We start from the raw sequence: 14,500 nt of genomic DNA, 5'->3' as shown, positions 1-14,500 counted from the left end.
GGGCCGCGGCGCCCCCCGCTGCCCGCGGTGTCGGCGGGCGGGCGCGGCGGGCGCGGGGCGCTCCGGGCGCTGCGGGGCCGGGCCGGGCCGTGCGGGGCTGGGGCCGCGCCGGGGCCGCCCCCGCCATGTCGGTGAACATGGAGGAGCTGCGGCACCAGGTGATGATCAACCAGTTCGTGCTGGCGGCCGGCTGCGCCGCCGACCAGGCCAAGCAGCTGCTGCAGGCGGCACACTGGCAGTTCGAGGTACGGGGATGGGCCCCCCCCCCCCCAAACTCTGGCACGGATCGGGATATCCCCTACCCTCTCCCCCTGTACCGGGATACCCCAAATCCCGATCCACACAGCGCCGAGCCGCGGGGCGGAAGGAGGGGGAGTCAGGCCGGCCCGGCCGCGGCCCACGGACACGCGTGGCCGGGTTTTGGGGGGTCCTGCCCCCCCCTCCCCCGCACACACGCGGCGGGGGGGACCGGCCCCGACCTCCGCCGGTTCTATTTATATCCAGGCCGTAACCCGAGCTGCGGTCCAGCGCCCCGGCCCCTCCCTCCCCCTCGATCTGGGGGTGGGGGGCCCGCTGGGAGAGGGGGACGTGTAAACAAGGGGGTTAGGGTGTCCCCCCCGCGCGTGGGGAGCCCCGGTGTGAGTGGGACACGATCCCCAGTGGGTCGGCGAAGGGCAGCCCCAGGCTCCCCCTGCCCTGGGCCTGGCGGGGTTGCGGGTGGGGGGCACCCCTGGATGCCCCCCGGGGGGTGTCCCACGGGGTTGGGGTCGAGGAGGGGGCTGCGGGGTGGGCTTTGGGGGGCCCGTGTGTTCCTTCCCCCTTTGTCTCGGGTGGGCTGGATCTGACAGCTTGTCCCCACAGACAGCCCTGAGCGCCTTCTTCCAGGAGACCAACATTCCCAGCAGCCACCACCCCCCCCAGATGGTAAGTGGGACCCCGGCCCCCCTCCTCACCCCTGCACCGCTCCATCCCCTCCCAAACTCCCCCCGTCCCCAAAAAACACCTTTAAACCTTCCCCCAGGGCCAACCAGCCCCCTCAGCCCCCCCCACACCTACGAGCACCACGCGGCTCAGGACCCCCCAGACCAGCAGCCCCCATCCCGGGGCGGCCCCCGAGGGTCGTGCAGCCCCCCGGCCCGCGGAGCTGTCAGCTCCCCTGCCAGCCATATTGCTCTGCGCCCGCAGGAACACGCAGCCGGAGAATGTAAACACGAGCTAAAATGTCTGCCAGGAAATAGTTTGTCTCCGCGAGCATCGCGCTGGAAGTTCGGCTCCCCCAGCCCGGGGGGGCCACGTCTGTCCCCCTCCCCGCCTCCTCCTTCCCCCCAAACACCACTTGACCTTGGCCGAGGGCACATCCCCCTTGGCCGAAGGGAGGAAGTTATTCCCCTCCGGGTGTTTTGTGTTGTGTTTCTTGGGGTTTTTGAATTATTTTTTTTTTTTCTCCCCCCCCCCCGGTGAGGGAACTGAAAGGGCCGTGCGCGGGGGAAGGGGTGGATGTGGGTTAAGCCGAATTTTCCTCCTTTTCTCACGCTGCCAGGGAATCTCCAGCTGGCCAGGCACTGCCGGCAGCGATTGCTCTCTGCCCCTCGGAGAAAGTCATTTTGCTGGCTGGCTCTCACTGAAACCCCCTTTTATTTTAATTCCCCCTCCCCCCTGCACGTTTTATTTGCCACCTCTGGTGTTTTGCAAAGGAGTCGTTTCATGGAAAACCTCGGTTCCCGGTGGGGAAGGGGGGACGGCAGAGCTGCCGGCAGATCCAAGGCCTGGCTGTGTTTTCACACCAAAAGCCTGGTGGGGCGATTCCTGGGCGGCTGCCGGAAGCAGAATGCAAAGCAGCGCTGATGAAACCCATCCCAGCCCTACCCCTGAGCTCCCCAGGGCCGAGTGAGACCCACCACCCACCCCAAACGTGACACCCCCACCCAGCCTAGTACAGAGGGTCCAGAGCTGGCCAACTCTCCCCCTCCCCAGCTGTGTGTTTTCCTAACACCGTGTGCCCCACGTGGTATAAAAATAGCTTTCACCTTCTCCCCAGATACTCCCACTTTTAGGATTTTTTTTTTTTTGACTGTTTGCCACTTTCCCAGCACCCTGATTCCTGCAGTCTGAAAATGCCCCACACGGCTCAGGGCAGGGGTGAGATGAGGAGCTTTGTGCTTGCGGTTTCTATTTCTTTTTCAAGCGTCAGGGAACAAAACTGTGAGAGCAGCAGCCACAGTTCAGAGTGGGGCAGCTCGTCACTGTCACCCCTGTGGAGGGGGGAACTTCCCAAACCCCTGCAGATTCCGGGCTGTGGGACCGGGATTCCCCAGAGCTGTTTGGGGTGTCATTGTGGCTGCTTGTGGTGGGATTGACCCTCAGAGCTCCTATACAAGTGTGGGAGAAAGAAGGCAATAATTACATGACAATTCTTTTTTTTTTTTAATTAATGTTTTAAATTAATCTGGCAAACACCACCCCAGAAGCTCAGAGCTGTGTCCCCCCTCCAGCATCACATCCAACCTCAGTCCAGGGCTGGTAATTGGGGGGTGTGTGTGTATGGCTCTGGTGGTGGTTGGGGTTTTTTCAAAACAGAGTAAATTACATTTTTTTGGTCTTTTTTTTTTTTTTTTTTTTTGCAACAAGTATCTTTTCAGATGCTGCCAAATGTATAGGTTATTTAAAAAAAAAAAAATAGCTGGATCAGCACCACTTCAAGATGAGCTCTGAAATGAGTTCTGTGGAGGAACATCCCTGGTTCACTACAAACCCATTCAGTGGCAGCCTGGCCGTGATTGCATTTTTGGGGTGCCCCAGCTCTGCAGGTTGATGGGAGCTCATCCATCCCACAGCCAGCACAGAGCACCCCAACTTCAAATAGACCAGCAACCAGAGTTTGGCCATTGCTCCTCTGATCCCTGCATCACTAAGGGTGGCCGGGATGGGGATGAGGGTGAACCTATAACAGGGATTTAGATGTTGGCCTGTGCTGGGGAGCATCAGGGGCCTGCTGAGCACCAGCCAGGGGCAAATCCCAGGAAAGGGGAGATGCAGGAGCTATTCACCATCAGAAACTCCCCTCAATCCCCCGTTGCTAAAGCAGATGCTGCCCAAGCCCCTTAACTCTGTTCAAAGTCCCCACAAGCATCTGACAGGAGCTGTGGCTCCCTGAGGGCCACAGGGATTTGGAACTGGTTTAACACAGAGGGGTGAAGCACTCACAATCCCCATGTTCAGTCATCCTCTGGCAGTGCATCCCCTGCCCATGTGTGCCCTCCCTGCCCACACCCCTTCCCTGTGTGTGCAGCCTCATGGGAGTTTGCACACACACCCACATCCCCCTTTTTCACCCCCAGTACTCAATTTAAGAAGTGCTTTGCTGAACTGGGGGTTCCCTGTGCCAGCCCCTGAGCCCCAGTGCTAGGCTGGATCCCACCTGATGGATTTTCCTCAGCTGGGGAGATTGGCTGGAAAAAGGCCCAAATCCATCACTGTCCAGGTGCTAAATTTAGCTGGATACGCAGAAGGCAGGGGCTGTACCAGGAACTGGGGGGGCCTTGAGGGGTACTGCCTGCCTTTTGCTCTCCCTGCTGTAGCAAGGTGCAAAGGGGAAGAGAGGTCAAGGAACTGGGTGAGAGAGAGTCCTGCAGGGCCGGGGGGACCCCAACACCCTCCCCACTCATCACACTGCATCCTTTTGCATCAGCCCTGTCTCTGCTGCTCCCCAAACCTGCCTCATCCCTGGGCTTTTAGCATCCTGGATGGTCCAAAATGTCCTTCCCAGATTCACTAGAGACACTCCCCAGGCAGCTTTGTGGGAGCCACACAGACCCTCAAGGGCCGGATACCCCAGTCCTGGGCTCTGAGCATCCCTGGGATCTGGGGGGTGCCAGGCATGGGATACAGGCAGGATCCCTAGTGGTGGTGAAACACCACGGGTGAAAGGCGATGGCTCTGGCTCCTGTGGGTGGGCTGGGACACCCCCCCCCCCAAAGCCTCTCTGACTGACCTGACACCCACCTTTCTCCCGTGCCCCGCAGATGTGCACCCCCAGCAACACGCCGGCCACGCCGCCCAACTTCCCGGACGCGCTGGCCATGTTCTCCAAGCTGCGGACCTCGGAGAGCCTCCAGAGCAGCAACAGCCCCATCACCTCCATGGCCTGCTCCCCCCCGGGCAGCTTCAGCCCCTTCTGGGCCTCCTCGCCCCCCAGCCACCAGCCCGCCTGGCTGCCCCCGTCCTCGCCCACCACCCACGGCCTCGCCCACCACCTGCACCACCCGCAGCCCTCCTGGCCCCCTGCCCCCCCGCCTGCAGCCCCCCCACAGAAAGCCGTGGCCACCATGGACGGCCAGAGATAAGACTGGGGTTGGAGGAGGGTTGGGGGGAGGGTTTGAGGGAAGGGGGAGGGGGGTCTGGGCCGCCGGGGCGTTGGGAGCAGGGGCTCGCCAAGAAACGCACTGGAATAATTTTCTAGGTTTTATTATTATTTTTAAGGGGGGGGGTTGGAGCATTTGCTGCTGGGGAGGGCACCAGCCTCTGAGTGCCTCTGCAAGAGTCGCTGGCTGGTCTTTTCTCCTCTCCTCCCCCCCTGTTTTTTTTTAAATATATAACTATAATATATAAATATATCTAATGTATATAAATCCAGAGAGAAGGAGTAGCAGTGTGGAGGCAGCTGCTGGGTGTCTGGGGGGACGTTTCCCTATGGCTCTACCCCCACCTGGCATCCCTACATCAGGGCAGGAGAGGGAAGGGGGGGGACAGGAATAACAAAAATGAATGGATGGAGGTGGCTGTCAGCACCCCACATCACGGCCATGGGGACACAGAGCCACTGGACACCCTTCTCCCCCCAGCTCTGGATTTCCTGGACACTTGTCACAGTGCCCAGAGCAAACCAGCCTCTCCTCTGGCTTTGAAATTCAGCCCAGCTTCTTGCACAGACCCCACCTGGACTTCCCCTCAACCCCATCCTTCCTCCTTCCCTCAGCACCCCCAGGGCCTGGGGAATTATCGAGGTGATGCCCCCTCCGTCCCTGCAACTGCCATACATGGCCCTTCCCCAGGGAGAGTTGGGGGGTTGGGGGGGGTTTTTAGTTTTCAAATCAATCTTGCTTAAAAAAAAAAAAAGAAAAGAAAAAAAAGAAAAAAAAAAAAGAAGAAAAAACCAGCAAAAAAACAGGTTGAAGGTTTTTTATTAATTTAAAAATAATAAAAAAAAATTACCAAAACAAAAACAAAATCACTTTTTCAACACTAGCTGTCCCTGCCTTTTGTCTCTCCTGGGAAGGATGTCCCTGGCTGGGCACTGAGAATGGGGGAGAGAACCCCCCCCGTGCTACAGTGTCACCAGTGGGGACTGCCCCCCCCCCCCCCAGGAGCTGCCCCAAGTCCCATGCTCTGCCTTCCCAAACCACTGCTGCCATCCCCAAAGAGGGGGGCAGAGGGAAGGGAGACCCCCAGCACCCCCAAAGCCATGGAGGTACTGTGCCAGCACAGCAAGGACCCCCTGTGTCAGGGGGTACAGCCCAAACCCCATCTTGTCCCCTCACAAAATCTCACAGCCTGCAAACTGCCCCATCCCCACCCATGTGATGAGCCCCCCAGGCCTCAGCACTGTTGGGGACACTCAGGGGCTGCCAGGCTTTTGGGGAAACCCTGTGCTGGGAGTGATGCCCTCTGACTGTCCCCCACTGCAGAATGGCCACACAAGCCCAATGTGTGGGCCCAAGGCCACACAACAAGCAACTAGGGTAACAACCCCCAAAATAGGAACACAGCAGATCTGGAGATGCCAGGAAGGGCTGTGGGGCTCATAGCACAGTGGCAAAGCATCCCCCAGGGATGGAGAGACCCCCCCCAGCATGGCACAACCTCCAAGGAGAAAAGGCAAAAAAAATCCCCCATCTGGGGCTACTCACCTGCTCCAGCAGCACACAGAGCACCCAAGGAGGGATGTGAGGCTGGTGTGTGTTTAGGGGGGTACAGGAGGGTGAGGGTGTTAACAGGGTGCAGATGGGACAGGGGGTGGGAGGTGCTGAGCAGGAGGGATGATGAGTGCCAAAGGGGTCCCCCCAGCTGGGCCCTATCCTGAAAATGCAATTAGTCCCCAGGCTGTTTCTCAGCCTCTCAGCCCCACCCAGGGGTGCAGGATGGTTCTTTGATGGCTCTGCTCTGGTGCCTGGTGGTTTGCTCAGAGTGCTCCCAGTTATCCTACTGGAGGTGGCACTGGGGGGGACCCCAGATCCTGCTGTATCCACCTCAGCACCCCCGAAGCAGGTTTTGAGCATCCAATTTTTCCCCCCTGAAAAAGCAAACCCACCAAGAAAAACACTCGGGGCGGGGGGCTCCCTACGGACTAAGGTGCCTCTGGAGCACAGTAGGGTGGAAGGGATGGAGTCTGTCTGTGTGGCAGAAGGTTTTTGGGCTTCCCCCTGCAGTTTGGGGAGAATATTCACCAGGAGAGCAAGGTTTCCATGGGGCAGCCCCCGGGGACACACCACGGGGGTTGAGGGGATGTTCCCCGTAAGCCCTGGGTCCCCCCTGGCTGCCTCTGGGGTTCCCCTCGGTGTTTCTCACCCTCCCACTCATCCGAGAGGTGCCACCGGCTTTGTGTCCCCCCCTCCCCCGCGTGTCGTTACCTGTGTGCTGTGGGGACAACCCCGGCCATGTGTCCCCAGCCGTGACACCCCCCGGTTCCCCCGGCGCTGGCACGGGAGGGGCTGGGGAAAGCAGCGCTAATCTCTGGGGGTGGCATAAGGGAAAGGAGGGGGCGTGTTCCCCCCAGGGGGGCAGGGACAGGTTACGGTGCTCTCGTCTGGAGGTGGGAAGCAGCGAGGCTCGTGCCTTCCTCTTTCGGTTGATGGCAGCACTGGAGAGGGACAAGGGGCTTCCTTCGCTTGGAGGTAAAGAAAGCAGCCCGGTGATGCTCCTCCCATGGGATAATCGATAGCAAACCAGCGGGCTTGGGGTGGGATTCGCTTTTGACATTAAACCGTGTCCTGCTGCTGCTCTTCCCACTGACACCCCCCTTTCCCACTGCCTCCCTGGAGGCAAAGGAACATCCTCCTTCTGCTGCACCACTCGGCCCCCCCAGACCTCCTTTGAGGCCACAGGGTCCCCTGGCAGAGGCCAGGGGGTGCCAAGGGGAGCGCGGGCTGACACAGACCCTGGGAGGTGCTGTTTTCAGCTCCTCCAGCAGCCCCTCCTTGTTCAAGAAGGAAATATCCTGATCCAAGGCCACTCCACTCAGGAAGCACAGGTGCTTGGCTGCTCGTAGCTCTTTACTGCAGGTTGGAATAGGTTGCTCCTTCCATCCAGGACCCCATAGGAGTCCTCCTGCACTGCCGGCCCCGGTAGACGATTCCATCTTTGCCCACCAGGTCAAACACGCCGGGCTGGGAAGGAGAGGGGGATGGCTGGAACCTCTGGGCTGCATTCAGCATCCCTAAGCCAGCCTCTCTACTCAGCTCTTCCTGGGGGAACTGAGGCACGGATCCCCCCAGGATGCTCAGCATCACCCTCCCTGCCTCGGTTGCCCCAGCCTATATCCCCGTCTTCATCATCCCTACCTTGCTGGGGTCTGGGAGGAGGGGCTCCATCGGCTGCACTGGGCAGATGCTGGTGTGCCGGCCCCCACAGTACATAGGGGATCTGCGGGAATACCCCTCTGCCTGCTCCCTGTGGGGTGGGGCACAGGGATGCTCAGTGCTCAGCACCGTGGCACCCCCTGTTTCACCCTGCTATGCCAGGGAGGGGGGTAGAGGGGGCTCCCTGAGGGCTCCCGGCTACCCTCCAGCTGCTGCAGGACACCCGTGCCCGTCCAGCCCTGCAGGGATCTGCCCTTTCCCCACAGCCCCGGACGGACCCGCGGCCACGGCAGGACCCTGTGCCCTCCGCAGGGGACGCCAGGAGGCAGGAGCTGGGCTGTCCCAGCTGCAGGGCTTGGTTTTGGGAACTCATTCACAGGAGGCACCCGAGCCCCCACCAAGCCTGAGCTCAGGCAGAGACCAGACACAACTCGCCACATGTGGCTTCAGTGCCATCGAGACAAGAGACCTGGGCTAGACAGGGTGGGGCTGTAAAACCTTCTGACCCTCCACAGCCCCTCTCTCCTGCCGGCGCCCCCGGGCCCCTCCGCCCCCACCCAGGGAAGAGCTCTCCTTGCTGGGCAGGGCTCCCCCACACCCCCAGGGCCCACGTCCCGACCTTTGGCCGCGCTCCTGGTACTGTTTGACGATGGGGGGCAGGCGGCCCGTGAGGCCGGGGGACGGCGGCGGCGTGTAGGGGATGATATCGGAGCGCCTGGAGCGGGCAGGAGACCCGGGTGGAGAGAGCCCAGGGAGGGCAGGAGACCCGGGCGGAGAGGGCCTGGAGAGGGCAGGAGACAGGGGTGGGTGACAGGGGCCAAACGAGCCATCCCTGCCACAGCAGGGCACTGCCAGCACCCCCCTGCCCCTGTCCCACCTGCGCATCCCCAGAGGCACCGGTGCCGCTGATACTCACGGGCCAGAAAACTGCATGGTGAAGGGCTGGTCTCTGGGCAAGAAGTCGGGAGAGGACACCTTTAGGAGCTTCCTAAAATGGGGAGAAAAGGGCTGGGTGAGCTCCGGGGGGGATGCAGCCCCGCCTGTGCAGGCAGCAGCCAGTGCCAGGCACCTCGCTGCAGGGAGTTCGGTGTTCGTAGGGGGAATCGCGGGGTGCTGAGCATGGTTTCTACCCCACCCCAGCACAGCCCAACCCACTGGCTGGTTACAAAATAAAGGGGGGCGATAGGGGAGATGGCTTATTTTCCGCGGGAGAAGCTCCAGCTCATACCAGGCAACAGCGAATCTGCAGAGGGAAGCGCCCAAAAGCCTCGGGTCCTGCCGGTGTCTCCAAAGTGCTTGGGCTGCTCGTGGCTGCCCAGGCCAGGCAGGGAGGTGAGGTGGCACCACACCTGCCATCCCAACCGGCCCTCACACCCCTGTCCTCGCTTGGTCAGTGCTCAGGACCCCCCTGAGCCGTGCCAGGAGAGCAGGTCATGCCCAGCTCTGGCACTGTCACAGCCCTGCCTGGGGGGATGACCTGCCATCCTCTGTCCCCTACACTCGTCAGGAAAGCTTTGTACTCACATCCCAGAGGGCTCCATCCTGAAGCTGCCCCTTCCTTGTGCCTCCTTGGCTGTCCGGGACCTGCTGCCACTGGGAGGAGACAGCACAGCTCCATCACCAGCATCCCCACGGTTCGATCAGCAGGTAAATCGGTCTGATGCCAGGGCCCCACATGGGCCCTGTGGAGGAAACAGGGCCAGTGCTGTCCCCAAAGCCATCGCTGTTCCCGTGGCGCTCACCTGTCAGTCCCAGCCACACTCTCAGCTGGGATCCAGAGGCCCTGTGATGCTGGGTGGCCTCGTGCTGCCTTCATTGGGATGGGGGCATGGATGCCAGGGGATCCTGGATGCACTCTCAGGGCAGTGACACTGCCATCCAAACTCTTTGTCTGAGCAAGCAGAGCACTGTTTCAGCCCCAGCTCTTGCCCCCAAAACTCCATCCCCTTTTCTCAGTGAAGCTCCCTGTGCTGCTGTGAGCTTGGGTTTAAGCCAGACCTTGGTCTAAGGGCAGCACAACGGTGGTGCAGATCCCAGGGGAGGGGGCATCCAAGAGGGAGTACCCAGGGGGCTGGGAAGAGTCTACCTTAGAGAAGCTCATCTCAATTTCTTCGTCCTTGATCCGCTCCATGTCATTCATCTCAGGGGGAGAACCCAGGGGGCTGGGAAGAGACTCTGCCTTGGAGATTCTCATCTTGATCTCTTTGTCCTTGATCTGTTCAATATCCTTCATCTCAGGGGGAACATCCAGGAGCCTGGGAAGAGCCTCTACCTTTGAGATGCTTGTCTTGATCTCCTCATCATCCCCGCTCTGATCCACATCATCCCATCCCACGTCACTTTCCACGAAGGACACTCGGGGGCTGCTCGTGACCCCATGCAGCAAGTTCTTCCCTCTGCTCCATGCCCTTGAGCTTCGAAGAGCCGCTCCCTTGGAGATGCCCATCTTGATCTCTTCATCCTGGATCCGTCCCGTGTCATTCCATCCCATATCGCTTTCCACGAAGGAGACTCGGGGGCTGCTCACAGCCCCATGTGGCAAGTTCTTCCCTCTGCTCCATGCCTTGGAGCCGGGAAGAGCTGCTCCCTTGGAGATGCCCATCTGGATCTCTTCGTCCTTGATCGGTCCCATGCTGTTCCGTCCCATGTCATTCCATCCCATGTCACTTGCCATGAAGGAGACTCGGGGGCTGCTCGTGACCCCAGGTGGCAAATCCTTCCCTCTGCTCTGTGCCTCAGCTGTGGATTTTGAGGGCATAGGGCTGGGGGCCCGGGTATCCCGCTGCCTTGGTGAGGTTGCCCTGAACCTGTCCGTGAGGACAACTGGAAGAAGAGAACAGGGGGAACTCTCTGGGGTTGGGGGAGCCCTGGGGAACACAGCTGGGGGAAAACCCAGCAGTCCACAGGCCCCCTACCTGCCCCACTGTGCCCCTCCCATCCACTGGATCCCCTCCCCAGGCCTGCCCAGACGTACTTTCATTGCCGATGACAATCAGCCCCTGGTCCTCCCAAGGGTGTGAGTGCATGCCAGGCCCCTGCTGCCAGTCCGGGGGGACCTGCTGCCAGTCTGGGGGGACCTGTCCGTCCTCATCCATAATGTCCTTCATGGAAGACTGGAAAGGAAAGAGTGGGATGGCTGCAACATGGGGCTACATTCAGTATCCCCAAGCCAGCCTCCCCACCCAGCTTTTCCTGGGGAAACTGAGGTACGGATCCCCCCTAGATGCTCAGCACCACCCTCCCAGCCTTGGCTCCCTCTCAGCCTTCCCAAGGCTGAACAGGCCCAGCTCCCTCAGCCTTTCCTCAGGAGACAGATGTTCCAGGTCCCAAATCATCTTTGTCACCCTCCACGGGATCCAGAGGAGCACGGACCCCCCCAGCATTGCTGCCCATCCCCTGATGTGGGGGGACAGGGTGCACTGGGGGTGCAGCCACATCCTGGAGCAGGACCCGGGTGTGCTCAGGGATGTACCGTGACAGTGTCCATGACAGGGTCTGTCAGCTCGTTGTGGAGGTTCTCTGCCATATCCTCCAAGTTCGCCTGGAGTGGGGCGAGGAGAGGGACAGGAGTCAGAACACGGGAGCAGGATTTAAAAGGAACATCTACAAATTAGCTCAGGCACAGGGCAGAGGGACTCTGGGCAGGGCTGTGCCCAGGGGCTGTGGCTGTATTGCACAGGTGGATCTTTATCTCCCCTCCTTCCCAGCACGCACGTTTCTTTTCTGGTGGCTGTTTAGTTCACAAGTGCTTCAGCATCCCTGGCTGAGGCAGGCAGTGACCTGTACCACTGGTCTGACCTGCAGGCAGAGGTGCCCTTCTGCCCTCCCTGGGGCAGTACTCTGGGGAGGGGGGGGCTCTGGGTGGGTTGGGCTGAGCTCCCACGTTCCACTCTGGGGACACCCTTCCCATTCTTCCCTCCTGGTGCCCTTCACGCTGGGAGCCACCAAGGGCTGTAGAGCAGGGTGGCAGGGCAACACGGTAAGGGGCAGCTCCCAGGGGCACCACTGGCAGCTCACCGTGTCCAGAGTCTCCTGCATCTTCTGCATGTTCTCCTCCATGTGGGACTGCTGCTCCTTCACCTCGTTGATCTCCACACGGAGCTGCTCGCAAAGAGCCCTGACCTAGGAGAGGGGGATGGCAGGGTGAGCCCCAGGGCAGGGTTGCTGGAGAGCAGGTCCTTCCCCCCCACTATGGTCTGCACAGAGCCAGGGGCAGTGCAGGGCACAGGACAGGCTGGCACAGGACACTGCTGGGCCTTCATCACATATTCAGCTGCCAAGAAGGGGCAGCAGCTGCCCAGCAGCACAACAGTGGTGCAGACCCCAGAGGAGGGGGCTGGGAAGAGCCTCTACCTCAGCGATTTCTCTTTCATTGGCTTCTGTTTTCTGCTTTAACTCCTCAAGGTCAGCAGCCATGGAGGCAGCTGGGGGGATTGTCGGGGTCCCCTCCGGGGGTTCCCCGCTCTCCTGGACGACCAGATCCCGCAGGCCCAGGTTCACAAGCATCCCATTCAGCAGGTTGCGCAGTTGCTCGAAGTTGATGGGCTCAGTCTTGGGCATCCCAATGGCCGAATCCAGCATCTGGCCCAGGGTGAGCTCTGCCATGGCTGCTGACCTGTCCAAAAACACAGACCTGCTGTGAGCAACGGCCTTCTGTGCTACTGCTCCAGACAGGAGCAGTGGGATGGCAGGTGATAGGAGGTGTGGCAGGAGGTAGAGCAAAGGTACGCAGCTGACAGGCTCCTCCCCCTGCGGTCTCCCCCTCGTTCCTTGCTGCATGTGGCTCTGTTTATGGTGTCCCCTGTTTCAAGGCGATGGCCCACCCTGGCACAGGTCACCCATTGTTACACAGCAGCAGCCCAGCCCCCTGTGGAACATCCCCATTGTCCCTCACTGCTGGCATGCCCAGGTCCTGGCAGCCGGTGGAATCCATGTGCCGAGGCACCTCCGGCTTTACCATTTTCAGCTCCAAAATGACCCCGGGGATGGCTCACGTTGGGCAGCCCATGCCCCAGGTGCCCCTTGCAGGGAGAGCTGTGCCCTGTGGAGAGAGGTGATCCACGTCCTCACACATGCTGGGCTGTTCTGGAACACTCTGGGAGATCGGGCCCAGAGAGGTCGCACTGCCAGCTCTTCACTTTTTTGAGATCTCAAAAGCATGACATTTTCCCTTCTCCCTTAAATGTGGGAATGGTGGAAGGCTGATGCTGATGGCATCGACACACGGATTTCCAGCACCCTGCTCCAAAGCAGAGAGCCATACAAGCAGGGAAAAGCAGATAAACACATGCTTCCAGACAAGCCTAGGAAGTAAAGCACTTGAACACTGGGAAAAATCTTTTGAACCAGAGTGACCCATCAGACAAGTCCTTACAAAAATCATCAGCAAGAAACTCTCTTATGAACTTGCAGATTCAACCATCAGGCAGTCAGAGTGCTGACATCTCCCTGTTCCATCCAGCAAGGCTCTGGAGCCTTGAGCACAGGAGGGCTGGGTGAGCTCCTGGGGGATCCTGGCTCCTGGGCCAGGCATGTCCTGCAGGGAATTACAGTGTTTGCAGGGGGAATCACAGGGTGCTGAGCCTGGTTTCTCCCCCACCCCATCCCACCCCAGCACAGTCCAACCCACTGGGGGAAATGGGTTACTTGTGTGTTCCTACCTGGGAAAAAGCGCCAGCTCATATTAGGCAACAGTGAATCCATAGAGGGAAGTGCCCAAAACTCACCACCGTGGGAATTCCTCCCAGAGGCACCACAGCAGCCCAGTCCCATGGGAACTGGGGCAGGTGTCAAGGCCAACATGGGGCTGGGTGCTGTGGCTGCAGGAGCTGGGGGGTCTCTGTGGGGTGGGCAGCCTTTGCCTTTGGGCTCTCAGGGGGTACTCGAGTTTGGCTCCATGAGCTCAGGGACGGGGGACAGGCTGAAGGGGCCTGGGTCTGCCCTTGGTGCTGACCAAGCGAGGACACAGGTGTGAGGGCAGGTTGGGATGGCAGGTATGGGTGTCTGTGTCCTTTACATCACACCCCTGCCTGCCCTGGGCAGCCACTGCATTTCAGAGGGGCTCCATCCTGAAGATGCCTCCTTGAGTGTCAGGAACCTGCTACCAGTGGGAGGAGACAGGACAGCTACATGAGCATTCCCAGGGATTGTTTGATGGCTAAATGGGTCTGGTGCCAGGGCACCACACAGTCCCTGGCTAGGACAGCCAGAGGGAACAGCTCCAGTCCTATCCCCATGGCACTCACCTGTCAGTCCCACACTGTTGCCCAGAGGGTCCGTGCTGCTGCGTGGCCTTGTGCTGGCTGCACCCTCGGGATGGAGGTGTGGGTGCTGGGGGATCCTGGATGCAGGACCTGGCACTTGCCTTTGTTGGATCTCAAAAGGTTCCTCCCCAGCCCCAAGGGTTTCAGGTGCCACGCATCCCACAGAGGGGCTGTGGTGGGATGTCAATCCAGGCTGGCCCTCACGGGGCTCCCAGCTCCTGCTGTTTTTCCCACCACCCTGAACAAGGCCCTTTTCTGAGCAGAGGGCACACACTGGACCAGCCAAGGAGCTGCCCTGGCTCTGCCTATGCCAGGTCCTGCCTCCCTGTGGGACGTGCAGGGAAGAGGAGAGCTGAGCAACCTTGGCAGAGGCCCTGGGGTGTGCAGTGGCTAGAGGTGCTGGGGGCTGCCAACAACTTTGTTGAGCTTTCACTTCTGTATTACACCTGCTTTTACCAGTGATTCTGTAAGTGACCTTAAAACATCCATTCACCACAGTGATCCCAGAGACAGCAGCACAACCCTCTGCTCACTGGTGCTGTGGTTCCATGGTTTCTTCCCAAATACAGCCCACTTAAAACAGGCCTGAATGGGCCAACAGCCCTCGATGAGCCCTGGCCTTGCTCCTGGCAGGTCTCATAAGCAGTTTGAAGGGGAGAGAAG

General features: G+C 60.1%; 2 protein-coding genes across 5 annotated transcripts; one reads left to right on the top strand and one right to left on the bottom strand.

Moving 5' to 3' along the window:
• The first annotated feature begins 60 nt into the window (after nt 1-60).
• UBALD2 (UBA like domain containing 2) lies at nt 61-5,115 on the top strand. Its single transcript, XM_032706481.1, has 3 exons — nt 61-245; nt 862-924; nt 4,023-5,115. The coding sequence occupies exons 1-3, from the start codon at nt 126-128 to the stop codon at nt 4,341-4,343; spliced, it is 504 nt and encodes a 167-aa protein (XP_032562372.1). The 5' UTR covers nt 61-125; the 3' UTR covers nt 4,344-5,115.
• A 2,132-nt stretch (nt 5,116-7,247) lies between these two features.
• Nucleotides 7,248-12,511, bottom strand: LOC116796123. 4 transcript variants are annotated; one of them, XM_032706470.1, is made up of 12 exons: nt 12,303-12,511; nt 11,928-12,189; nt 11,592-11,696; nt 11,047-11,115; nt 10,549-10,687; nt 9,661-10,397; nt 9,317-9,465; nt 9,099-9,167; nt 8,491-8,562; nt 8,194-8,355; nt 7,557-7,665; nt 7,248-7,382 (listed from the first exon to the last, which is right to left on the bottom strand). In XM_032706470.1, exons 2-12 carry the CDS (start codon nt 12,177-12,179, stop codon nt 7,269-7,271), a joined length of 1,977 nt encoding a protein of 658 aa, XP_032562361.1. In that variant the 5' UTR covers nt 12,180-12,189; nt 12,303-12,511; the 3' UTR covers nt 7,248-7,268. The 4 variants fall into 4 exon arrangements, with proteins under 4 accessions (XP_032562361.1, XP_032562360.1, XP_032562359.1 ...); XM_032706469.1 differs by having other exon boundaries at nt 12,308-12,510; XM_032706468.1 differs by having other exon boundaries at nt 12,312-12,509.
• Between the last annotated feature and the right edge of the window lie 1,989 nt (nt 12,512-14,500).

The sequence above is a fragment of the Chiroxiphia lanceolata genome, chromosome 19 (genome assembly GCF_009829145.1).
Source record: "Chiroxiphia lanceolata isolate bChiLan1 chromosome 19, bChiLan1.pri, whole genome shotgun sequence".
NCBI lineage: Eukaryota > Metazoa > Chordata > Aves > Passeriformes > Pipridae > Chiroxiphia > Chiroxiphia lanceolata.
The sequence above is the reverse complement of the archived record's forward strand: the minus strand, read 5'-3'. Positions and strand labels throughout refer to the sequence as shown.

Coding starts and splice junctions, on each gene's coding strand:
- UBALD2 (XM_032706481.1), top strand. CDS start 126: ATGTCGGTGAACATGGAGGAGCTGCGGCACCAGGTGATGATCAACCAG. Junction 246..861: donor CGGCACACTGGCAGTTCGAG/GTACGGGGATGG, acceptor TTGTCCCCACAG/ACAGCCCTGAGCGCCTTCTT. Junction 925..4,022: donor GCCACCACCCCCCCCAGATG/GTAAGTGGGACC, acceptor CGTGCCCCGCAG/ATGTGCACCCCCAGCAACAC.
- LOC116796123 (XM_032706467.1), bottom strand. CDS start 12,353: ATGCAGCAAGGAACGAGGGGGAGACCGCAGGGGGAGGAGCCTGTCAGC. Junction 11,116..11,591: donor TGCAGGAGACTCTGGACACG/GTGAGCTGCCAG, acceptor GCCCCACTCCAG/GCGAACTTGGAGGATATGGC. Junction 9,466..9,660: donor TTGAGATGAGCTTCTCTAAG/GTAGACTCTTCC, acceptor CTGCTTGCTCAG/ACAAAGAGTTTGGATGGCAG.